Below are 20,748 nucleotides of genomic sequence, written 5' to 3'. Positions count from 1 at the left end.
CTGGAAATGTCCTTTATTTTTATCTTGGACTTGGAAAATAATATCATTTGTAGATTGATACGGATTTGTTACTTTTAAATAGTTTATAACCAAAAATTCAGGATTTAGTATCTAATCATTCTATATTTTAAGTCAACTTTGCTCATAAGGTTGTCTTTACTGGATGTAATAAGAAAGTATTATGAAGTTGGAACAAAATTTCTATAACCAGAATGAAGCACAATTTTACAGTGAATAAATCTATGGCATTCAGACTTTATACTGTGTGGAATTAGTGTGGAGTAATCTGATTAATAAAAAAATAGCTCAAATGAGGCCCACAATGGCCACGTTCTAGAAACATTTACATGATTTGTTGAGATACTTTTATGTAGTATTTAGAATTTGTGGTGTCTGGAGTTAATTAAGTCTAATTAATCACTAGTAAAGAAATAGCTGCAATGAGCTCCTCTCAATCTAGAACTACTTGTATGATCTGTCAGTAGTTTTGTAATGCATTTCACATTTTTCTTTAGTTAGTTGCTGATGTAGGGACTTTGATCGAACGTCAGACCTAAGAGGATCTGAGAAACAAAGACTCTTATTGTTTGCAGTAAAACTACGGAAGACCTGCTGTGAAAATTATTAATGTAGACCAATATAATGCTACTTAGAAACTGAAAATCTCTCTCATGTATTTCCTTTAACAATCCACAAAATATAAATCATTAATTCTTTATTTCATTAGTAGAAAATGTGTTAATACATGTTGAGGCATAGCACTACAAAAATGAGGTAGGCACAACTTTTGTAGTTACAAGGACAAGGCAGTAGTTTTCATTCAAGCATATGGAACTACAACAGATTTACTTCCCTAACTTTTCAATATAATATGTTTTTTCCCTTACATATGTCCTTAACAATTAGTTCCATACATTGATATCTTTAACCCAGTTTGAGAGATATCATGAAATATTGATCTGTATAGGTGGTAAGACTTGGCTATTATGCAAGATATGAAATTTGTGTAGAATTAGATTGTACTATGAAACAACCCCCACTCCCCCATAATTCTATGGAAAAGCCTGTATAGTTGAAAAGTTGTGATTATTTCTTCAGGAACAGAAATGAACAAAGCTGGTATATGTGTTAAAATGTGATTGAATGCACTTTAGAAATTATAGTTAGAGTAATTATAATTGTATTCATGGATTCATAAGTGTACAGTATAATTTTCCTATTTAAAAAACCTTCCACTGCATTACAGCTTTTTGTTGCTCATATATTTCCTTGGATTAATGTTATTTATTGTCTTAAATTAAGCGACTTCTCAGGAAACCCCTCCTCTTTGTTTCTATAGTGGAAAACAGTATGAGTGTTTATGTATCTTATAGATTGTTGACACTGTTATTTGGTATCCTAGTTTTTTTTAACCTTCAATAAACAAGTTCTCAAAGGTTTGTATTCCAAAATACAACACTTTGAAGTTGGTCCTTTTAAAACTTCAAATTACATAGCTGTAGACTTTGTTGGCTGGATGTCTTTGTTGTATCTGAACTTTTCCATAAACACCATCACAGGCTTTGAGTCAGACATGGAATGCAGGTGCCCTTTAACTGCTCCTTCTCCTCAGGAAGTCCAGTCAATTAGTTTGAGGCAAAGTCACAGATCTTTTTCTCTTTTCATCCTGGGAAATCATGGCGAAAGACCAACCATGTGCCAAGGAATCTAAGTCCAGTAAAATGAACATACTAGGAATATAAAATTCATGGATGTTTACAGAAATTTAAGTACATATATTTAAAGTTAATTGGTCACTGAGGTATTGTTGGCCTCCCACTTTGTAATAACTTCACAGCATAGTACATCTGAATCTTATTAAATAGATTTTGAAAAATTATGTCATCTAAACCAATTTCTGTATATTTGTTTTATAAAGCTTCTATGCTGTTGATGGACAGATTTGTATTGCTACACAATTAAGAGTCATATATTCCACTAATATCCATTTATATTCAAAAGAAAATATACAGTAAATTTAATGTGACTTACTGTCTAGTGTTTTAGTTATAAATATAGGTATGCTAAGCCCACCCCAAATTTCTTTTAATTTTAATTAAATGTGATTAACTGAATAAGATGGCGCTGAAGTTTTCCCCAAAATGGTGTTATACTCCACTGAATTTGGACAGAATTTTTACAAATGACCACAGATACCCATATCTCTCACAGGATAAGCAATATTATACAAAGTACAGAAACGAAACTCAGATATTAAAGTTTTGAAATAAGTAAAAGAAATATATAAATAACTGAAAGTAGTTAACATTAAACACCATTTATTTTACCCTTCTGTACTGTTTTTGAAAACTAGCCTTGTTTCCCACATACCCCAAAGTTGCTTCATTGATTGCTTTTGTTCTTCAAGTCATCACTGGTTGTTTTTTTTTAAGATGTCATTGGCTCCATCTAACCAATACAGCTTCATGCCATCATTATTCAATCTAATTATGCTTCCTTTGTATATTTGTTTTGCAGCTGCATTTATTCATTTCTCTCTGTATCAACCCAGCTCAATGTACTGTTTTCCTACTGGACATTCCTTTTTATTTACTCCACAATCATTCAGCACTTGTTAATCTCATTTCCTCTTATTTTATCACCCATACTTCCTAAGTACCATGTTTTCATTTTTTGTCTCTTATGAGCAGTTCTCAGTTCTTTTACACAATATTTTTTTACTTTTTTTAATGTTAATTTCTTGCAACAATCTATATGCTATCCTGTTATCTTTCTGTTAGCATTTGAACATATTAAAATGTCTCCAGCTTTTTCCCCATCTTTAGTAAACTACTAAGGCAGGAAGTATTCATCTATTTCTTCATTGCAATATTTTTATCTCTTGCAATATAGAACAAAGAAAAACACTAATCACAGAGCCATGCCATCACACATACCTTCACCTTCTCAAACAATATATTTCTAACATTTTCACAAATATTTCTTGTATGTGCATCCATAAGTACATTACTCCTTAGTCAATATTGAACTATTTGCTAACTATTCCATTCTCATAACAGTTTTAGTTTGATGATAAACTGATCTTACCATATTTATCAACCAACATTGTACAATTTTTTTATAATTCAAGCTTGTTTACTTTTTCATATGCTTTCTTTAAATCAACAAAAAAAATCATGCATTCATTTTTCAGTAACCTGCTGTAGAGGAGAAAAAAGTTCTGTGTACTATCTGCTTAGCAAAAAATTGCATTGCTCTTTTCAAATTTTGCTCATTATCACATTTTGTATCTCTTTAATCAGATTTCTGCCAATGTCGTTTCTTATACTCCTATTCTACTCAAAGAATAATGTTCTTTTGGACATGAGGCAGAGCTGCAACCTTCTCAGATATGTTGAGCAAATCACTTAACTAGTTCCCAAGCAAACTACATCCATATTTTAACATGCCTTTCTAGTAATGCCATCTGCAAATGTAGTCGTACTATTTTTCAACATGCTCAGAACATTTAAGGCTTTTTGTTCATCCATTTTTTTTCAACATTAACTTTTCTAGTGTTCATTTCATTTCAACTCAATTCTACAAGATACTTCTGATATAAGTTTCTAAAATGTTTATTCCAACATTCCCTCTCTTTGGCTTCAAACCAAATCATTTCATCACTTTTATTTTTAATTCAATTCACTCCAGGGTTTTCTTGTTTGGTCCTTTTCACCTATTTTCCAATCAATTTTATTTCTATCAAAATCCCTCTGCATTTTCTTCCCGCCTCTTAACCATCTCATGGCCTTCTTGACTGCAACTATCTGGCATTGCACGTCTTTTTCATTATTATTTGCAGCAATCATTCTCTCATACATATTTTTCTCATCTCTTTTGCTTCCTCATTTCATCAAGTATCCTTTTTCATATTTTCCAATGGTATACATCTGTGGCATTCTTTATGTTTAGAGATTATACTCTTCATATATTGCAAGTGCATGTACAATATACCATATGATAAATAATAAGTATAAAGCAGCATTCATTGGAGCATAATATGCAACTCCAATGGATTCCTACTGTGACTATTTCAATGCCCTACAAAGCTATCTATAAATAAACTATACCCAAATCATATAAAACACTTCTTTATTCTTAAGCTACTATATTATTTGAAATGCAGAATTTTGTATAGAACGATAAAAGTTATATAGTAATTCTTGTAGCAGCCTCCGATACACCATTATACAAATGCTGTTTCTAGATTTGACTTAGTGTAGGCAAGTAGACTGTGCTGAATAACATTATATAGGTATTTTAAACAGAAACTAGATGCAGCTCTTAAAAAAACCTCCCATACGAAACACAACAGAATCTTTGTGCCATTGTAAACTTCAGTGTGACCAGGAATAGTATCTTAATACTTCTCAACTATGATAAAGCAATCTCAGTGAACATCAGGTGGCATTTGTTTATGGAAAAAAACTTTGCAGATGCTCTTCGATAGACTTGTTGCAATGAGCATTTGACACTCTTAAGGGGTTGCAGCTGTGCGATAACAGCTTTATGCAACCTGTTGAAAACACAGCCTGTTTTCCCCTATGAAAAATGAAAATGGCCTTAACATAAAGTAATTGAATTTTAAAACAAACACGAGGACACATGCATTTGATCTTTTATTCTTTTAGCCAAAGATGATGTGATAATTGTACACTTCTGGTTTATATACCAAATTTATTGCATGATATACATACTTATCACAAAATAGATTTTTATATTTTTAGTGAGACCGAATTTTGAAGAAGTTGGAACTTCAACAGTAGGAAGGAAACATGAATTTATACGCTCTGAAAGTGAAAATTGGCGCATATTCAGAGAAGAACAAAATGGTGAAGATGATGATGGAGGTTGGCGACTTGCTGGTTCACGAAGGGACGGTGAGAGGTGGCGACCTCATAGTCCAGGTGAGGCAATTCAGGCTAATAAGTCAGAACACAATTTAGAAATGAACCAAGAAAAGAAGAGAATTAAAAAATATGACTGTCTTGTGGAAGATTAAATCATGTTTTGCAAATAATACTTACAGATTTCTAGACAGTGACAGCTTTCTTAGCTTTAAATTTCATTTTCTTCCAGGTGTTCTCAAATCCATTTGTTTTACCTTAGCTCCTGAGATAGAAGTATTTTCAGTTAGCTTTTGGATTGGTATGGAAAGAAATACTTGTGATAAGAGAATAATTCATTGGGTTCTTCCTGACATCAAATATGAACAGTAAATACATAATAACACAGTAGTCTTCCTTAGCTTAAATAAAATTTTAAAAAGCTGAATCAGTACCTCATGATGATCAGATGTGAAGGTTTTGCTTAGGACTTGAGTATTTCATTAGCATCCTCTTGTTTAACATAAAGACAAACAATGAATCTCTTTTATTAAGAAGTAAAATCTAAATATCAATGATACATCCCAAGATTAAAAAACTGGGGGGTGAGGAGAGGAATTCTGCTAGTTGAAAAGAAGCGGGTACGTGTGCACAAAATACTCCATTATAGAGAATATTAACAATATTCTTCCTATTATCCTTTCAGGTATAAAACATTTTAGCATACTTTGCTGATAATGGTCTTGAACTGGATATATTTCCTTATGAAATATTAATGTTGCTAACTTATTTGTCATATTTATATAGCTGCCCATCTGGTAAATTAAGTGACACAAGATGGTATATAATAAAGTTAAAAAAGTAATATTGAAAACTTTAAAAAGTGAAAAATTAAACAGAATAAAAGAGATTGGCAGGTATTAATTACACAGGAGCCATCTCAATATTTTACCAGTCCCTGGGTCACCAGGCCTGCTAACAGAACTAGGGTTTGAAGGATCTTCAGAAATTTAAAACAGATTGAAATGAAATTCCCTAGCCAATGGGACCTATAGTATACCTGCTGGACCTGGTAGGACAGGTAGATGTAATCAGGGAGAGATGAGTTCTCAAATAACCTTGTCCCATGCCATGTAGGACAAAACCAATACCTTGAATTGGGCCCAGAAATAGACCGATAACCAATGCAGCTTGCAATGCGTGTGTTGTTATAGAAGCACACTTAATTACTCATGTTGCTGCATTCTGCACCAGCTGAAGCTACCAGATATTCTTCAAGGTCAGCTCTATGTAGAGCATATTAACTAGTCCTACTAGGAGGTAACTCTGAACAGAGCCTCCAGATCCTGGAATGGGTGCAACTGGAGCACAACCTGAAGCTGTTCAAAGGTCCTTCTAACCAGGACTGCCACTTGCTCCTCAAGCAGAAGTCATGAATGCTAGATTGCATAGGTCAGTCAGTGCAACCCTACCCTATCCAACACCAATACTGTATATCTAGAACTGGCAGGCTCCAAAACTTGCCCAGTCTTGCCAAATTTAAGCCAAAGCCTTTGTTCCCCTTCAGACCCTTGCAGCTTCCGAGTATCAGAATAAGGTGTTCCTGACAATCACTTCATTCATCAACGGCAGAGATATAAAATTGGCCATCATCAGCGTACTGATAGTATTTCACTATGATGACAGATGAGCTCCCCTAGCAGCCTTATGTAGACATTAAATAGGAAAGGAGACAGCATCAAACCCTGAGACACCCAATATAGTAGGGGAAGATGGCAAAATCTCTCCAACTTCTCTAAAGCTGTTGTACAGTACTATTAGCTCTATTAATAATGTTATTGATTTACATTGGAGATATAGAGCTATTCTGATCTGAAAGAGGAAAGGTACTTCCATCTAGCATGGGCACATTGACTGTAAAGATGTTTGAGGAAGACGTGCCTTTCTTGGCTTGCAGATTCATTTGTTCCCAGAAAAATATATATCTGAGGTAGGTGGAGGTGACAAAAGCTATTCCACAGATCAGAATTAGCTATGTATGACTAAGGTAGAGTCTTCGTCTTTAGTAAGTTCCATGCCTATGAGGTGCACAAAAAGCTTATTTTCTGTTATATTTATGTAATATATATTTATATATTTACTGTATAATTTGTATTTCTTATTTAACAAGGATTATATAAAGTGGCATATTCAAACTTGAGCTTTCTGTGCCCTCAGCTATAAAACTTCTGTTTTTCTTTCTCTACTGTGTGATTGAAAAGTAGTAGTAAAAAGAGGATTTTCTTAGCATTTTTATTCTCCTAATGGAGTGCTAAGGCACAACATGTGAGGAGCATTAGACAGATAGTGATTGATGCAAAGCACAATCTTGATTTCTACTAGTTAATATTCTAAATATTGATTGTTATATCAGTTTGGCTGTTATATACCTTATATGGTATTGAAATATTTATTTTTTATTTTTTTATTTTTATTTCAAGCTCCTCTACCTCAAATATAAAAACTCAGGCTAAAATAAATTCCAGACGTTCGGTCTAGGAAACCTTTGATATGTCTGCTGTAGCTATACCTTTACCTATATTAATTGTAATTTAATTATTCCAGTACAGATCATACAAGATAAATTTTATCTGAGTTTAAGTTATATATTCATAGAATTGAATATATATATTGTCTAAGCTCCTTGATCCTTAGCTATGCAGCCACTTCATAAGACACAGTAGAAAGGAAACAAATTTTAAGCTGTAAAAGAATAAGTTCTTACAAAATGCAGATTGTACTCACTACAAGTAATATAATCATTGATCACTTCAAGCATAAGTAATTTAATATACATTCAACTATGTTATTTTTATCAGCTTATTTAATCATGCCTTGCATTTAGTCAACAAGAATAAATAATTTTTAACTAAAGTAACTCAAAAGATCCTACTATCAGGATGACTAATTGTAACCTATCACTTTTAAGAACCACAAACTGAGTTACCAAAGCTTGTGGCTAATGTTCAGACACATTGAATATTCAAAACTTTAAACTGATTAGAAAATAGACATTCTCTATACTTATTGATGACTGGAAATCTGTTATGGACTTTTTGTATAAAAATGAAAAAAAGATTATTAGACAAGGTACATTATAGAAAGAAGAGCAATTGGAGTAATTTTAGACAGACCAAATTCATTTAATTATTTTATTGATTCAATTTTTATGACTGCCCATCTCAACCAAGTGACTTTGGGTGGCTTACATTCTAAAATTATAAAAGAGTTAAAACCATTTTTAAAAACATTAAAACAATAACAACATCCACAAAAATAAGTACGAACAGCACCCGCCATGATCAATCAACTAATACTAAGGCCAAATATCGGGACCTTAACACATTCTGAGCCCCAGGCCTAGGTACAATTGTACTGCTGTGAGGAATGTCAGAAGCTACTTTCATTTTTACTTTTCTTCAACTTTTTTTTTCCTTCCACATGTTTCTTCTTTGATTTGTTTCATTTTTGTTTTTCTTTGTATAGTTTCTTCGTTTTTTCTTCCTATAGTTTCTTGTTTAAAGATTTTGGTAAGAATTATATTAAAATTATGTTTATAAAACTATAGGATCAGCGATATTGACTTTCCCAAAAATGTTACCTCTTTCCTAGAATATACAATAATATAATTTACAACCCTCTGCCTACTCATTCTTATGCAAGTTACGGTTGCATAGTCATCTTCAAAGCAAAAGCTTGGAATAAAATATCAACTACATATATTTTCACAGAATATTATTGCTGGCATCTCATCCCAAAGCAAGGAGAATAGAACCAGAAGCCACAGATGTATAATAGATACCAGAAGCCACAGATTACACACCATACTTCAAACTCCTGAAAAAAAGAGGAATACTAGGTAGTAGAGAGAAAGAAAAGACTGTCTCCTTGTAGTAGAGAATAGATACAAAAGGAGTATAATTTCTCCTTTTGTGAAATGATAGGATGTATGTGTCAGATCTCAAAGGAAAGTATAAACGTTTTCTGATAATCCAACTAAAATGAAAGTTATTAGGTGTCATAGTTTAGTGAAATTATTCTATTAGCAGACACTGATTGTTATGACTGAAGATATAATGCAGTTTAACAATTCTGTGGATTCAATAAAACTACTGGGACATTAACTGAGTGATGAGTAAGTGATGTCATTATTTAGTAATGGCAATTCCAGCAGTTGCAGTTGCTATCATTAAGCAAGTATTGCACACGTTGTTAAGCAAGAAACTCCTGTGACCACCTGCTTCTCCATTGACTTTGCTTATGAGAAGCCAGCAGGGAAGGTTGCAAAATACAATCACATGATTATTGGATTCTGCACTGTTGCAGTTGTGAACTATGCACTGAGCTCCTAGATCAGGAATGTATGAACTAGAGGGACATTACAATGGCCAGAACTCTGATGACCTGTCATAACTATAACTCATTCAGTGCTGTTGTAAGCTTGAATGTTCATTGAACAAGTGGGGATCATACAAGGATCACCTGTACTTATATTACTATGGTTTTAAACAGTAGTATTTGGGGGTGGCATTTTCTGGAAAGGTACAGTGATCATTTATAAACTGTCTCTGTCAACATGGACCATAGACTGTAGTGGCGTTCTGAAGTTCTGTCACTTTGTCCTCTCTTTTCCCTGTACTCTTTTCCTCTATCCCTTTCTCCTTCCAAATAAGTTCTTGCCCTATGGAACTCTTTTGTAAAGTTACTTTCCCGCCCCCCTTAGACGGCCCTCGTTCTGCAGGCTGGAGAGAGCACATGGAACGACGGCGAAGATTTGAATTTGATTTTCGAGACCGAGATGATGAAAGGGGTTACCGAAGAGTACGATGTGGCAGTGGCAGTATGGAAGATGATAGGGATAACCTTCCTGAATGGTGCTTAGAAGATGCTGAGGAGGAAATGGGGACTTTTGACTCATCTGGGGCATTCCTGTCCTTAAAGGTAAGGAACTTTCTATTGATTTGATATGTGACGTGAATTATGTGTAGCTGATAGAATAAATTTCGATGTATATATCATCCTTAGAAAGTTCAAAAGGAACCAATTCCTGAGGAACAGGAAATGGATTTCCATCCTATAGAGGAAAGAGAAGATCAGTCAGATTCAGAAGAAAGTCATAATGAAGAAGCCAAAGAATTAGATAAGACCCTTTTGAAAGAAGGAGTTAAGACAGACCGAATAATAGCAGGTAAGAGGCATTTATTGGACTTATGCTTCACCTGTTGTTTCAAACAGTCAAATCAGTTACCTAGGTTTATTTATTTCCTTTCAGAAGAAACAGAAGAAACAGGAAAAGAATCTTCATTATCCACCAGGTCAGGTACCTCACCAAAATCACAGTCACAGGAGCTGTCAAGCCTCATTGAAAGGAAGGAAGACTGTATTCCAGTAGCAACAGAAAAATCAGAATTTGAAGAAAGCCAAATGGAGAATATTCCACTATCCAAAGTGCCCAACAGAGAAGGTAATCAAAATAAGTGTGGAAGATATGAGAAACTTAAATACCATTGAAACTGGAACCATCTGAAAAATGGTTCAGAAAGAATAAAAAGATGGTTTAAGCACTTTTGAGTGATTACCAACAGCATTAACTGCTTCATTGTAGCTGTTTACTGAAATATTGATATAAAGCAACATTTCACTCTTGGATGGGCTTTTGAAAACTTAATGTGATTTTTAGTATATTTCATAGATAACATGTACTGCAAAAAGGTTACAAAATTTGAGACGCTGACTATATAAATGTTTAAAATAAAAATAGGCTGGTTAATGCAGTGTATTTGGTGATAGCTTTATGCCTTGAGAAGATTGCCCTGTCCTCCAAAGCCAGCCATAGAAAGAGAGAGTATTTTTTAAACAAGGACTTAGGTAGATGGTGAGTCTAGGAATAATAACAACAATTAACCCAAGTCCTTGTGAAGCACCTGACATGTGGACAAAAATGCTAAAGCCAGTCTGAACACTTGCCTGGCTGTGCAATCAACCATAGTATATTAAATGTATATATCATCCAAATCTTAGTGGTTCTGGACAGTTCGTAGCAATCAAAGAAATTAAAATCATTAAAAGATAAAAATAAAAAATGGTAAGTGCAATGAAGCAAGGCGTCTCACTCTCCATCACCAAAGCCCAGGGTTAAGAGCCTGGTTTTCATGGCTCTTCTAAATGATAAGTCAGATTTGGCCTGCAGATTTTTATAGGCTATCACTAGTATAATATATTTATTTTATATTTTTTAATTCTGAAATTGGAGTATGAATATGTTATTCAGTTAATCTCATGAAAGCTAGCTAGATCATGTTATGTGTAGGAAGCTCCAAAAGATTTTTTTCTGTTAGTTTCTTTAAAATTAAATTGTATATGTGAGGAGCAGATGTAAAGATGATAGAAAAGAGAATATAATTTCTGATGAACTATGTAATACTACACAAAATAATTTTGTATCTTTTGTTTTCCTCCTTCTAGACTTTCCTTCTACTATCCAGTCTTTGCCACAAATTCCTTCCGAAGCAGTTTCTAGTATCCCTCCTTCAGATTCTAGTCCAAATTCAGCCTTAAGGTGTGTTCAAACATCAGTTATGGCTGCTCCTGGTATGGGAAATGCTCTTACTGACCCTGATGATGAAGAAGGCCTCAAACATTTAGAACAGGTAAAAACATCTGTAAATTATTCTTTTTTAAAATTAATTTGTATTTCCTTTGTACATCTATCAAAAAACCTAAAACTTTCATATCTGTTTGTAACGTTCAGTTGGGTAAAAATGGAAGGTGTAACAACAATCATTGAACCATAGTAACTCAAATGAGCTAACTTATAGAATGATCTCCATGGCAATGAAATTTGGGGAAGTTGTGGCTGTTTCAATTCAAGTGCACCTTTCAATTAGTCTTCCCAGGAACCTGTAGGTGGTGCAGCACAAGGGAAGATGGGAAGGCTACAATACTGTCTTGTTTCCCACTTCCCTCTGGCTGCCATACCCATTCCAGGCCCTCTGATAGAAGAATAATGAAATGCCAGCACTTAGCATATAAAACAAGTATAGATTTCAGAGAGGCAAAGCAAAAATGAAATATTATACAATGAAGTCTTGATATAGAACTAAAATATTTATAGAATAAATAAAGTATTAAACCATTATCCTACTTTCATTAATTTAGGTGATATGAGAAAGTAGCAGAGTTTGAAAAAGGGAGGTTTTGCTAACTCAGAAAGTTGGGGAGAATGTGTTTTTTTCCTACGCTCAATGTGATTTTGATATTTATAACAATTGTGGCTGATGCCATTTTAATAGACTTTTAAAAGTATCTACACTTGTGCTACGTAAAATGGAGTGATCTCACCACTCTGACAAAAAGGAAAGGGACTTCAGATCTATAGTGATTCTTTATCTATATTTTAATTATTTCCTGGAAGCGTCTTGCTTGAGGATAAAGAGTTTTCATTCATTGATCTATAATTTGCTACTTTCATAATCCTATAGTGCTGTATTATACCTTCCTCTGCTTTATTAGTAGATGATACCACACAGTAGATTTGCATTTCGCCATTCAGTCTAGCCCCAGCACCTCAATCTTCCCTTCTGCCTCAGATAAATGTGTTGTTATCTCTTTTTTCTTAGAAGTCTTCCACAAGAACTTCTTATGTAACTAAACAGAGTTTGTTTGGAGATCATATTAAACATTGTCTCTTCACTAACAGGTTTATACACTTTGATATTCCTCTTACATTTGAACTTTCAAAGTGATACCTTTCAGCATTTCTTTATTTTATGCTCCAGTGGAAGGCATTCCTTTAAAAAAAAATCTACAGATGTAATGAATCATGAAGACTTGGTCTACGTTTGCCCAACAATATTTTTTCTAGATCCTGATTTCTGTAGTTTACCCCACACTGATGTCAAAATAATGGCTATCAAGCCTTTTATCTTCTCTCATAGAAATTTGCATTTGTAGTAGCTTTGAATCCACCTTTCCTTAATCCAATTTCTGATATTGGGTGGATGAAGGTTCTGTAGGCCTTTCTTCGCTTACTTTAAGTCATATTTGGGACCCATAGAAACCACCCTGAAGACTGGTTGTAAATTACTTGGTTGTAAATAGAACCTTTGTGTGACCAAATGTGAATTCATGTAACTGACTGTCCCTCTTGATGTTAGTAATCTCAAAGTTCTTTTCACTGATTTGTGATTTACAGTAAATTTAATTTAATAAGTAATTCACATTCAAGTTCTAAAGCACAATTATTGTTGTCTGCTAAATCAGTGTTCAGAAATCAACATTCTTTCAAACTGCCTTTTAATGCACAGACTCATTTGTTGATTTCATTGATTATGTGACCAGTTTTCATTGAGCATCCTAACTTACATATAATTATGTGCAATATAAGACCAGTCTTAAGGATAGCTTTTTTTTCTTTTCTACCTCCAACCATATTAATTACAAAGGTTTTTTCACTATATTTTAGTGATTGCTTACTAGCTGTATTCTTCAAAGCATAATTCTGTTAATTATAGCAAGCAGAAAAAATGGTGGCATATTTGCAAGATAGTGCCTTGGACGATGAAAGATTAGCAGCCAAACTTCAAGAGCAGAGGGGAAAGGGTACTTCAATACCACTACACCATGAATCCATGCAAAAATGGTTCTACAAAGATCCTCAAGGAGAAATTCAGGGTAAGTGTTTTAGGTTGGGTTGGGTTGGGGTTTTGGGGGTGGGTTGGTTGGGTTTTTTTGTTTCATTTTATTAGAAACAAGAGACAGACAATTTCCATTGGGAAGATTATTGGCTATAACTGTTAAACATGACAGCAAATGTGGCATGTCTAGCAATTTCTAAAAGCCAATGTAGTTGTAGTGATTAGAATGTCAGAACAGGTCTGTGGAGAATCTGGTTTAAAACTCCATTCAGTCAATACTGCATAGGAGATGCCATTGAAGTAGTCATGCATTTTGATAATCTGGTTCACAACATTGTGAACATAAAAATGAGGTATGTATATTACTTAGCTTCTTGAAGAAAAGTCAAGATATGAATATGTCTACATATATTCTAGAGCTGCAATAGGCCAGTAGTTCTTTCTCAGTTGTAGGATGTAGGCAATAGCAAACCAATTCTGAAAAACCTTGCCAAGAAAACTGCAGAAGCTACAGGTAGTCCTTAAGTTACAACCAGAATGAAGATTGCCCATCATAATCATAATTCGTTATAGTCATAAAGCAGATCACTTACATGACATGATTTTATGCCTTTTTTGTGGTGGCTGTTAAGCAAACACTACAGTTACTTTGAACTAATAGTTTGCTAAGAGCACAGTTTTGCTGAAAACAGGAAATAAATGCCAGTTTTGGGCAAAACTGTCACAAAATGTAGTTATGTAAATGGCCAAATATCTGAAGTGCAGTCACATAACCATGGAATATGTGACCATGTAGACTTTGAATCTAGGCCACAAGTATCTCACCTCATCCCATCCCACTCAGGTAGACCTGCGAGGCTTTTGAATGGTCACTAAATAACTATTTGTAAGTCAAGGATTACTTGTAGTTCAGAGAGTCGTCAGAAGTCAAAACTGCCTCAAACTTCTGGTTAGGCTCCCTCGGCGATGGACCGAAATCCACAATCGTCCACAGTTTTGGTTTGTGCTTGCTCCTGGAGGGCCCCTATCTACTTGATTTGGTGCCAAAGCCACCCTGTAGAGGTGGCGAAGAAGGGGGAGGTTGCCAGCTGGGTTGAGGGGAGCTGTATCTCCCCTTCTTGGCTAGACATAAAACTCTCCAAAGACAGTTGCAGCAGTGGTCAAAATGGCCACCCCAAAGAAGAAGATCTGACCGGACAAGATTGTGCAGGAGCGGAGAAGAAGAGGATAGCTTGGGTGACCGGGCTAAGCTGAATACAAGGTACCCTGGAATTAAAATACTTAAGAACTTTTGAAAAAGAGTTTTAAAGCGGCGGTCAAGAAGAGGAGGGGGAAAAGATTTGACAGCTGGAAGTGGCTTTGAACTTTGAGAGAAAAGTTAGAAGAAGAAATTAGTGAAAACGATCTTGACACCAAACAGGCAAATTTAAAGCTGAAATTGAAAGTGTCAAAGGGAAAATAAGGAATTTTTGAAACTTAAAAGCCAGAAAAGGAGAAAAAGTGGAGGAAGGAAAAAGAAGGTGGAACTTGGGCATATCAAAGAGTGCCACCTGATGTTAAAAGAAACTAATGTGAACTCTTAAAAGATTTTAAAAGAATAACAAAGTCAATGAAACTTTGCTACAATCAAAATAGAGCCCCCAGAAAGTAAAAGTGGAGCTTGGAATTTAGTAACAAAGAAAGAAGCAAGAAGAAACTGTTCTGGAACTGTTTGATGACTTTGGAAACTTTGGACATTGAGCTATTAGAGGATACAATTGAAATTAATTCTGGGAAGTAATTTTATAGAATTTGGTTGTCTAAAAGTACTGGGAAGTGTTGAAAGATGGCAGAACTTGATCTGGAACTGAAAATGGAATTAAAAAAACATGAAGGAACAGCTGCAAGAGAGAGGAGAATCATTTGGCTTTGTTCTGCAATCTCTGGATATGGCGGTTTTGGAGTATGAGGATCAGCAAAAAGTTTCAGAGGAAGAAGAAGACTTGAATAAAGGAGAGGCCATCATTAACAAAAAATTGGGACAATGAGGTTTGAAATTGAAAGGGGGAAAAGGGACTTAAAAATTGGAGATTAGAGGAGGTAATTAGGAAAAGGAACAGTGTGAAAAATAAACCAAATACAAGGAAAGAGCAGAAGGGAGGATTAGAGAAGGAAGCATTAAAGAGAGGGAGGGGGACAAAAATTGGAGTGAGAAAAAGGGGAAAAATAAAGGGGAAAAGAAGTTACAAGAAACAAAATCAGGAAATAAAGAAATATGGGAAACGAAAAAGAATTAAAGGAAATTGTTTGATAGACATAGAGACAATAGCTGAAAATATAGTTAAGATTCTGCATGGAGGATTCTGCATGGATTACAAGGGATTGTATGACTGTATTAGAAATAATAAATTCTGTAGAAAACAGGAAAATATATGCAATTAAAATGGAAGATGAAACTTGTATTATTCAATGGAATGTCTGATAGCAGTTAGATTAAATAAAATATGAAAATATATAAAACATAATTGAATATATTAATGTATACTAGAAGGACTGTAAAGAGATTAATAGCAGTTTCTAGGATGAATTTGAATTGATTTTTTTTTCATTGAAATTTAAAATTGTTTAGAGATAATTTAAAGGAGAAGTACCATGCGGTATCTGATTATAAAGGGATTTATGTTATTTATGTTTATAGCTATGAATGTTATAATAGTTTAATGGGATGATTTAAAAGTAGAATGTTTAATGGGAAGGGAACTAACTATAAGATAAAAAGGTGACACATTCTAAATGGCAATTATAGGGGAAACCTCATTTTGTAATGTTTGAAATATGGATATGTAATGAAATTTTAAACAGGACAGATAAAAGTATAAGTATAATTATTATGAAAATATGAAAATTTTGAAAAGGATATGTAATAGATTTAGAAATGAATGAGAAAGCTATAAAAGCCTGAGGGAAGTATTTGAGGGCAAAATTAATAAAGAATATATAAAGTAGTGATAGGATATGAAATTGAAGATGAAATATGAATATGTAACTGAGATTGTATCTCTATGGAGATGTGAAGACCTAGAACCACGCTGTTCAATAAAAAAAGATGTTTTATTTTTCTTTTGTTTTGTGAAAACCCAAATAAAATCGTTTTTTTTTTAAAAAAAAGGAGTCAAAACTGACTCAAGGGCACCCAATAAATAAATAGGTAAAATATTAAAAATGATCCTTAATAAATTTACATGCATCTGTGATTGTTCATACAATGTTGAGATTGTATGTTTTCTATGTTTTACATGCATCTGCGATTGTTCATACAATGTTGAGATTGTATGTTTTCTTCTACTTATTTCTGTGGATTTCAACTTTGTATATACATTGGGTAATTTTGCAGGTCCATTCAGTAATCAGGAGATGACAGAGTGGTTCCAAGCTGGATATTTCACAATGTCATTATTGGTGAAAAGAGCATGTGATGACAGCTTCCAGCCCCTTGGAGACATCATGAAAATATGGGGCAGGGTCCCTTTCACCCCAGGGCCAGCATCACCTCTACATATGGTAAATTCATAAACTGAATTAAAACAATTAGACAAGACAAGCCAATTGTAGGAATTTATTTCTATTCTTTTGTACTGTAGTGAACTTTAGGAAGACTGCCTCAATTGTCCATGTTTATTTTTAAGAGAGAGGCACAAAAAGCCTTGTGTGAAACAAGAGAGTTGTATGCATAATGCTTACCATTAAGGCAGAGCCAGCTTTCCTTTTCACTTATTTTCAAAACTGTTATTCAGTAAGTTTTTAAGTAAAATTGCTTCAGGTATTACTTTACCTTGGATATCAATGAATGATGTGTACCATTCTTATTTGGGCACTCAAACTGGACTGATCCCTTATAGCATGCTCTCATACTAGTGATTGTTAACACACTATCAAGGGGAGACTATTCAGTATATGTTCTTAAGGATTTACACGTTAACCTGAAAAGCATGAGGCAACATATGACTCATTTTAACCATATAGGAATTCATAAGATGCACAGAATCATTACAGTTGGTATTAGATGTCATATGATTCAGATGCCTGTGTGGAAATTGAACACTTAGGTCATTGAGCTTTCTGTAGTGTTTCTAGCTTTATAAGCTATAATGGCCATCATCAAATTTGCAGGAAGGGGTTATATGGATAATTTTGGCAAATGAAGCCTATCTGGGCTTAGATGTGTCACTTCATCTGATCAATCCTGGTGACTATGTGACTTATATCAGTTTAGTTGTCTTGGCAATACTATAGTATAATTTACATTTTCTTCTACTTTTCATTGAATAAACTAATTTTATATTTATTTTATATTCCTGTTTTTATAGAAATATTGCTGAATTGGCTATGGATTCAAAAAGTATTTCTAAATAAACTTACATATAAAATGATGTTTTCTCACATGCAGCAATATTTTTAAAAAGAGAAATTATTTAATAAAGCAATCCTATACATCTCATAATAACATAGAACCAAACTGCTTTAACAATTTTTTTGAAAATAAAGTAGATCCATGCTATTAATGGAAAAGTTCAACAGTTGTGCCACAACAGAAAATATCTTTCTTCTATTCCTCCCACTGTAACCTTACTTTATATGTTCAAAAAGTCCTGTTTTAAAATGAGCAAATATTTGAGAAATGTGGCTTGTGCCCAAAAACAAATTAGCAGCTCTTTATAAAGCATAATCTTTCCAGTAAAGTGTGAATTAGTGAACAACTTGGCCACCAGATTTTAGACAATGCTGTTCAAGATCAAGTCCAATTAAAAAGCACTGCATTAATCTAAATCAGATACAATAGCAAATATTTGCATATTTATTTAAATTGCTTAATTTATACAGTGCATAATTTAGCTCTACTTGCAGCATTTTAGTTGCCATTATAGAACTGTTTTGTTTATTTGTGAATGTCTTTATCTGAGCCTTTATTCTCCATGAAATACTTAATACAGATAGTTCTCAGGTCACAACAGTAATTGAGATCAGAATTCCTATTGCTACCTTAGTGCCTGTAAGGCAAGGGACCACCTCCTCTTGAATTTTTCTAATCTGACTATTTCTCCCCTCCCCCCCGCATCTCCACCCTTTTGGCTGCCATGAACAGTGGTGGTACTTGGCAGTAGTGGGGTTGGGGCTCAAATAGAAGTCTTAGCTGCCCACCCAGTGGGCTTCGACTTCAGCACCAGTTCCCCTGCCATTGCTGAGGAGTACCATCTCAATCTCCATGCCATGGCAGCCACTGCAGCACACAGTGCAACATCCCAGGCACCCCACTGCCCTGTGCTTTTCAGGCCCTGCCAAGTCAGCTGACCTTGGGCATATTCCTCCTACTGACAAGGTGTGGCTGGCCTGGCCCTATGCAAGGCAGCTGCTGACTGTGCCAGACCTTCTCAATTCTCTTGCAGCATTTTTGTGATGTTTCAGAAGCTTTCTGAAGACTTTCTGAAGCATTGCAAGAACAGTGGATGCAGCTTTCTCACAGTGCTTCTGAAAACCTCAAACTTTCTAAAGTCTTTCTGAAGCATTGTAATAATGGTGTAAATGGCCTTGGGGGAAAAAACCTTACATGGTTGGCAGCTGCTTTGCATAAGTCCAGGCTAGGCACACATCATCAGCAGTAGGAGAGTCAGTGGGGCACAGGGCAGTGACGGCAGTTGAGACTTTACATTGTGGCACTGGGATGGGTGGCCATGGTGCGGAGTTGGAGGCAGCACTCTTTGGTGGCAGTGGTGCTGAAATAGATAGATAAGTGGAGGCCAACCACCACTGAAGGACCCCAGGCCTCCATTTAAGTGTTGATGCTTCTGCCACTGAAAATTGCCATTCTGCAGGGAGGCTAAAAGGGCAGGGAGAGATAAGTGGGGAAAGATAATTGAAGTGCCTCTGCAGACCAGATGCTGCAAAGGCCATAATTTTAGGGACCAATCAAATATACTACCCATTCAGAATTGTTGCAACTTTGAATGGTCACTGAATGATAGGTCATTAAGTGAAGACTACTTTATAATCAAACAAGTGGTACACACTGGTAACTGATTTGTTTACACCCACAGGGTGAGTTGGATCAAGAACGTCTAACTAGACAACAGGAATTTACAGCCATGTATCAAATGCAGCATCTCCAGTACCAGCAATTTTTGTTACAGTAAGTCTATGGCTTTTTTTGTTTTTTTGTTTGCTGATGACTCAAAGGTGTGTAGTAGAGTTGATGTTCCTGGGGGTATTTGTAACACAGAAAATGATTGTCGGAAAATTGTAGAAAAATGTAGAAACTGTTTAAAAATGTAAGAACATGTGCTTAGCAAAAAAGAATCCTCAGGTAGGGTACAGTATTGGGGGTTCAGTATTAGACAGAGCAGATGATTAGCAGATGATTGCAAAAGGAGCAAACAGTGTGTGGCCATGTATCTGTGAAGGCAAGTAAACTTCTGGGTTGCATCTATCACGAGAAGGAAAAGGGTTCTAATTCTATGTAGGGATTTAGGCAAAGCCCATTTGGAATACTATATCAGTTCTGTAGACCTTACTTAAACAAAAATATTGATAAGACTGATTGAGTCCAGAGATGGACAATAAAATTGGTGCAAGATCTGAGGAACAAAATATCAGGAGGGCACTAGGAACTGAGTATGTACAACCTGGAGAACAGAAGGAAAGGGGTGACATAATTGAAACTTTAAATATATTAAAGGTGCGAATAAGGTTCTAGAAGGCAGTGTTTTCAATATTAAGCAAAAATTAAGAACATGAGGGCATAATCTCAAACTGACAGGAGGGAAATTCAAAAGTGATGTTAGAAAATATTACTTCACAGAAAGGAAGTTTGGAACTAATTTCTAGTGGAGGTAGTGAGTAAATCATCAGTAAATGAGTTTAAATGTGTTTGGGATACACACATCCAACAAAAATTTAAAATAAAAAATGAAATAAAAATAAATAAAATATAAAAATAATAATTAAGAAGAAATAATTAATTAATTCAAAAGAAAACAAAAAACAAACTCAAAGAGCAGACCAAAGGCCACTAAGTCTTTTTCTGCCGTCAGTTTTCTAATGTTTCTTTGATGTCCTTTTTTAGTAGTCTGGAGTCATATCTATTAATTATTCTGGAACAGTCAGTTTTGTATCTATTCATCCACATCAATTTGTAATTTTTTGTAAGCTTATTTATTGTTACTCTTTTTCAAAGT

General features: G+C 34.6%; 1 protein-coding gene across 4 annotated transcripts in view; it reads left to right on the top strand.

The window, feature by feature from the left end:
* GIGYF2 (GRB10 interacting GYF protein 2) overlaps positions 1-20,748 on the top strand; it is a 91,701-nt gene that overhangs the window by 57,332 nt on the left and 13,621 nt on the right. For 3 of the 4 annotated variants that reach the window (XM_026701322.2, XM_026701323.2, XM_026701321.2), the window contains 8 exons: positions 4,767-4,946; positions 9,628-9,845; positions 9,930-10,092; positions 10,177-10,368; positions 11,370-11,554; positions 13,418-13,577; positions 16,914-17,080; positions 19,612-19,703. In XM_026701322.2, the coding sequence (XP_026557107.1) occupies positions 4,767-4,946; positions 9,628-9,845; positions 9,930-10,092; positions 10,177-10,368; positions 11,370-11,554; positions 13,418-13,577; positions 16,914-17,080; positions 19,612-19,703 (1,357 nt within the window). Of the gene's footprint in view, positions 1-4,766; positions 4,947-9,627; positions 9,846-9,929; positions 10,369-11,369; positions 11,555-13,417; positions 13,578-16,913; positions 17,081-19,611; positions 19,704-20,748 lie in introns of all 4 variants that reach the window. The other variant, XM_087933025.1, reaches the window with a different exon arrangement.

This window comes from Pseudonaja textilis, chromosome 4 (assembly GCF_049901715.1).
Source record: "Pseudonaja textilis isolate UNSWEBS1 chromosome 4, rPseTex1.2, whole genome shotgun sequence".
NCBI lineage: Eukaryota > Metazoa > Chordata > Lepidosauria > Squamata > Elapidae > Pseudonaja > Pseudonaja textilis.
This window is presented reverse-complemented; position numbering and strand designations above follow the sequence as displayed.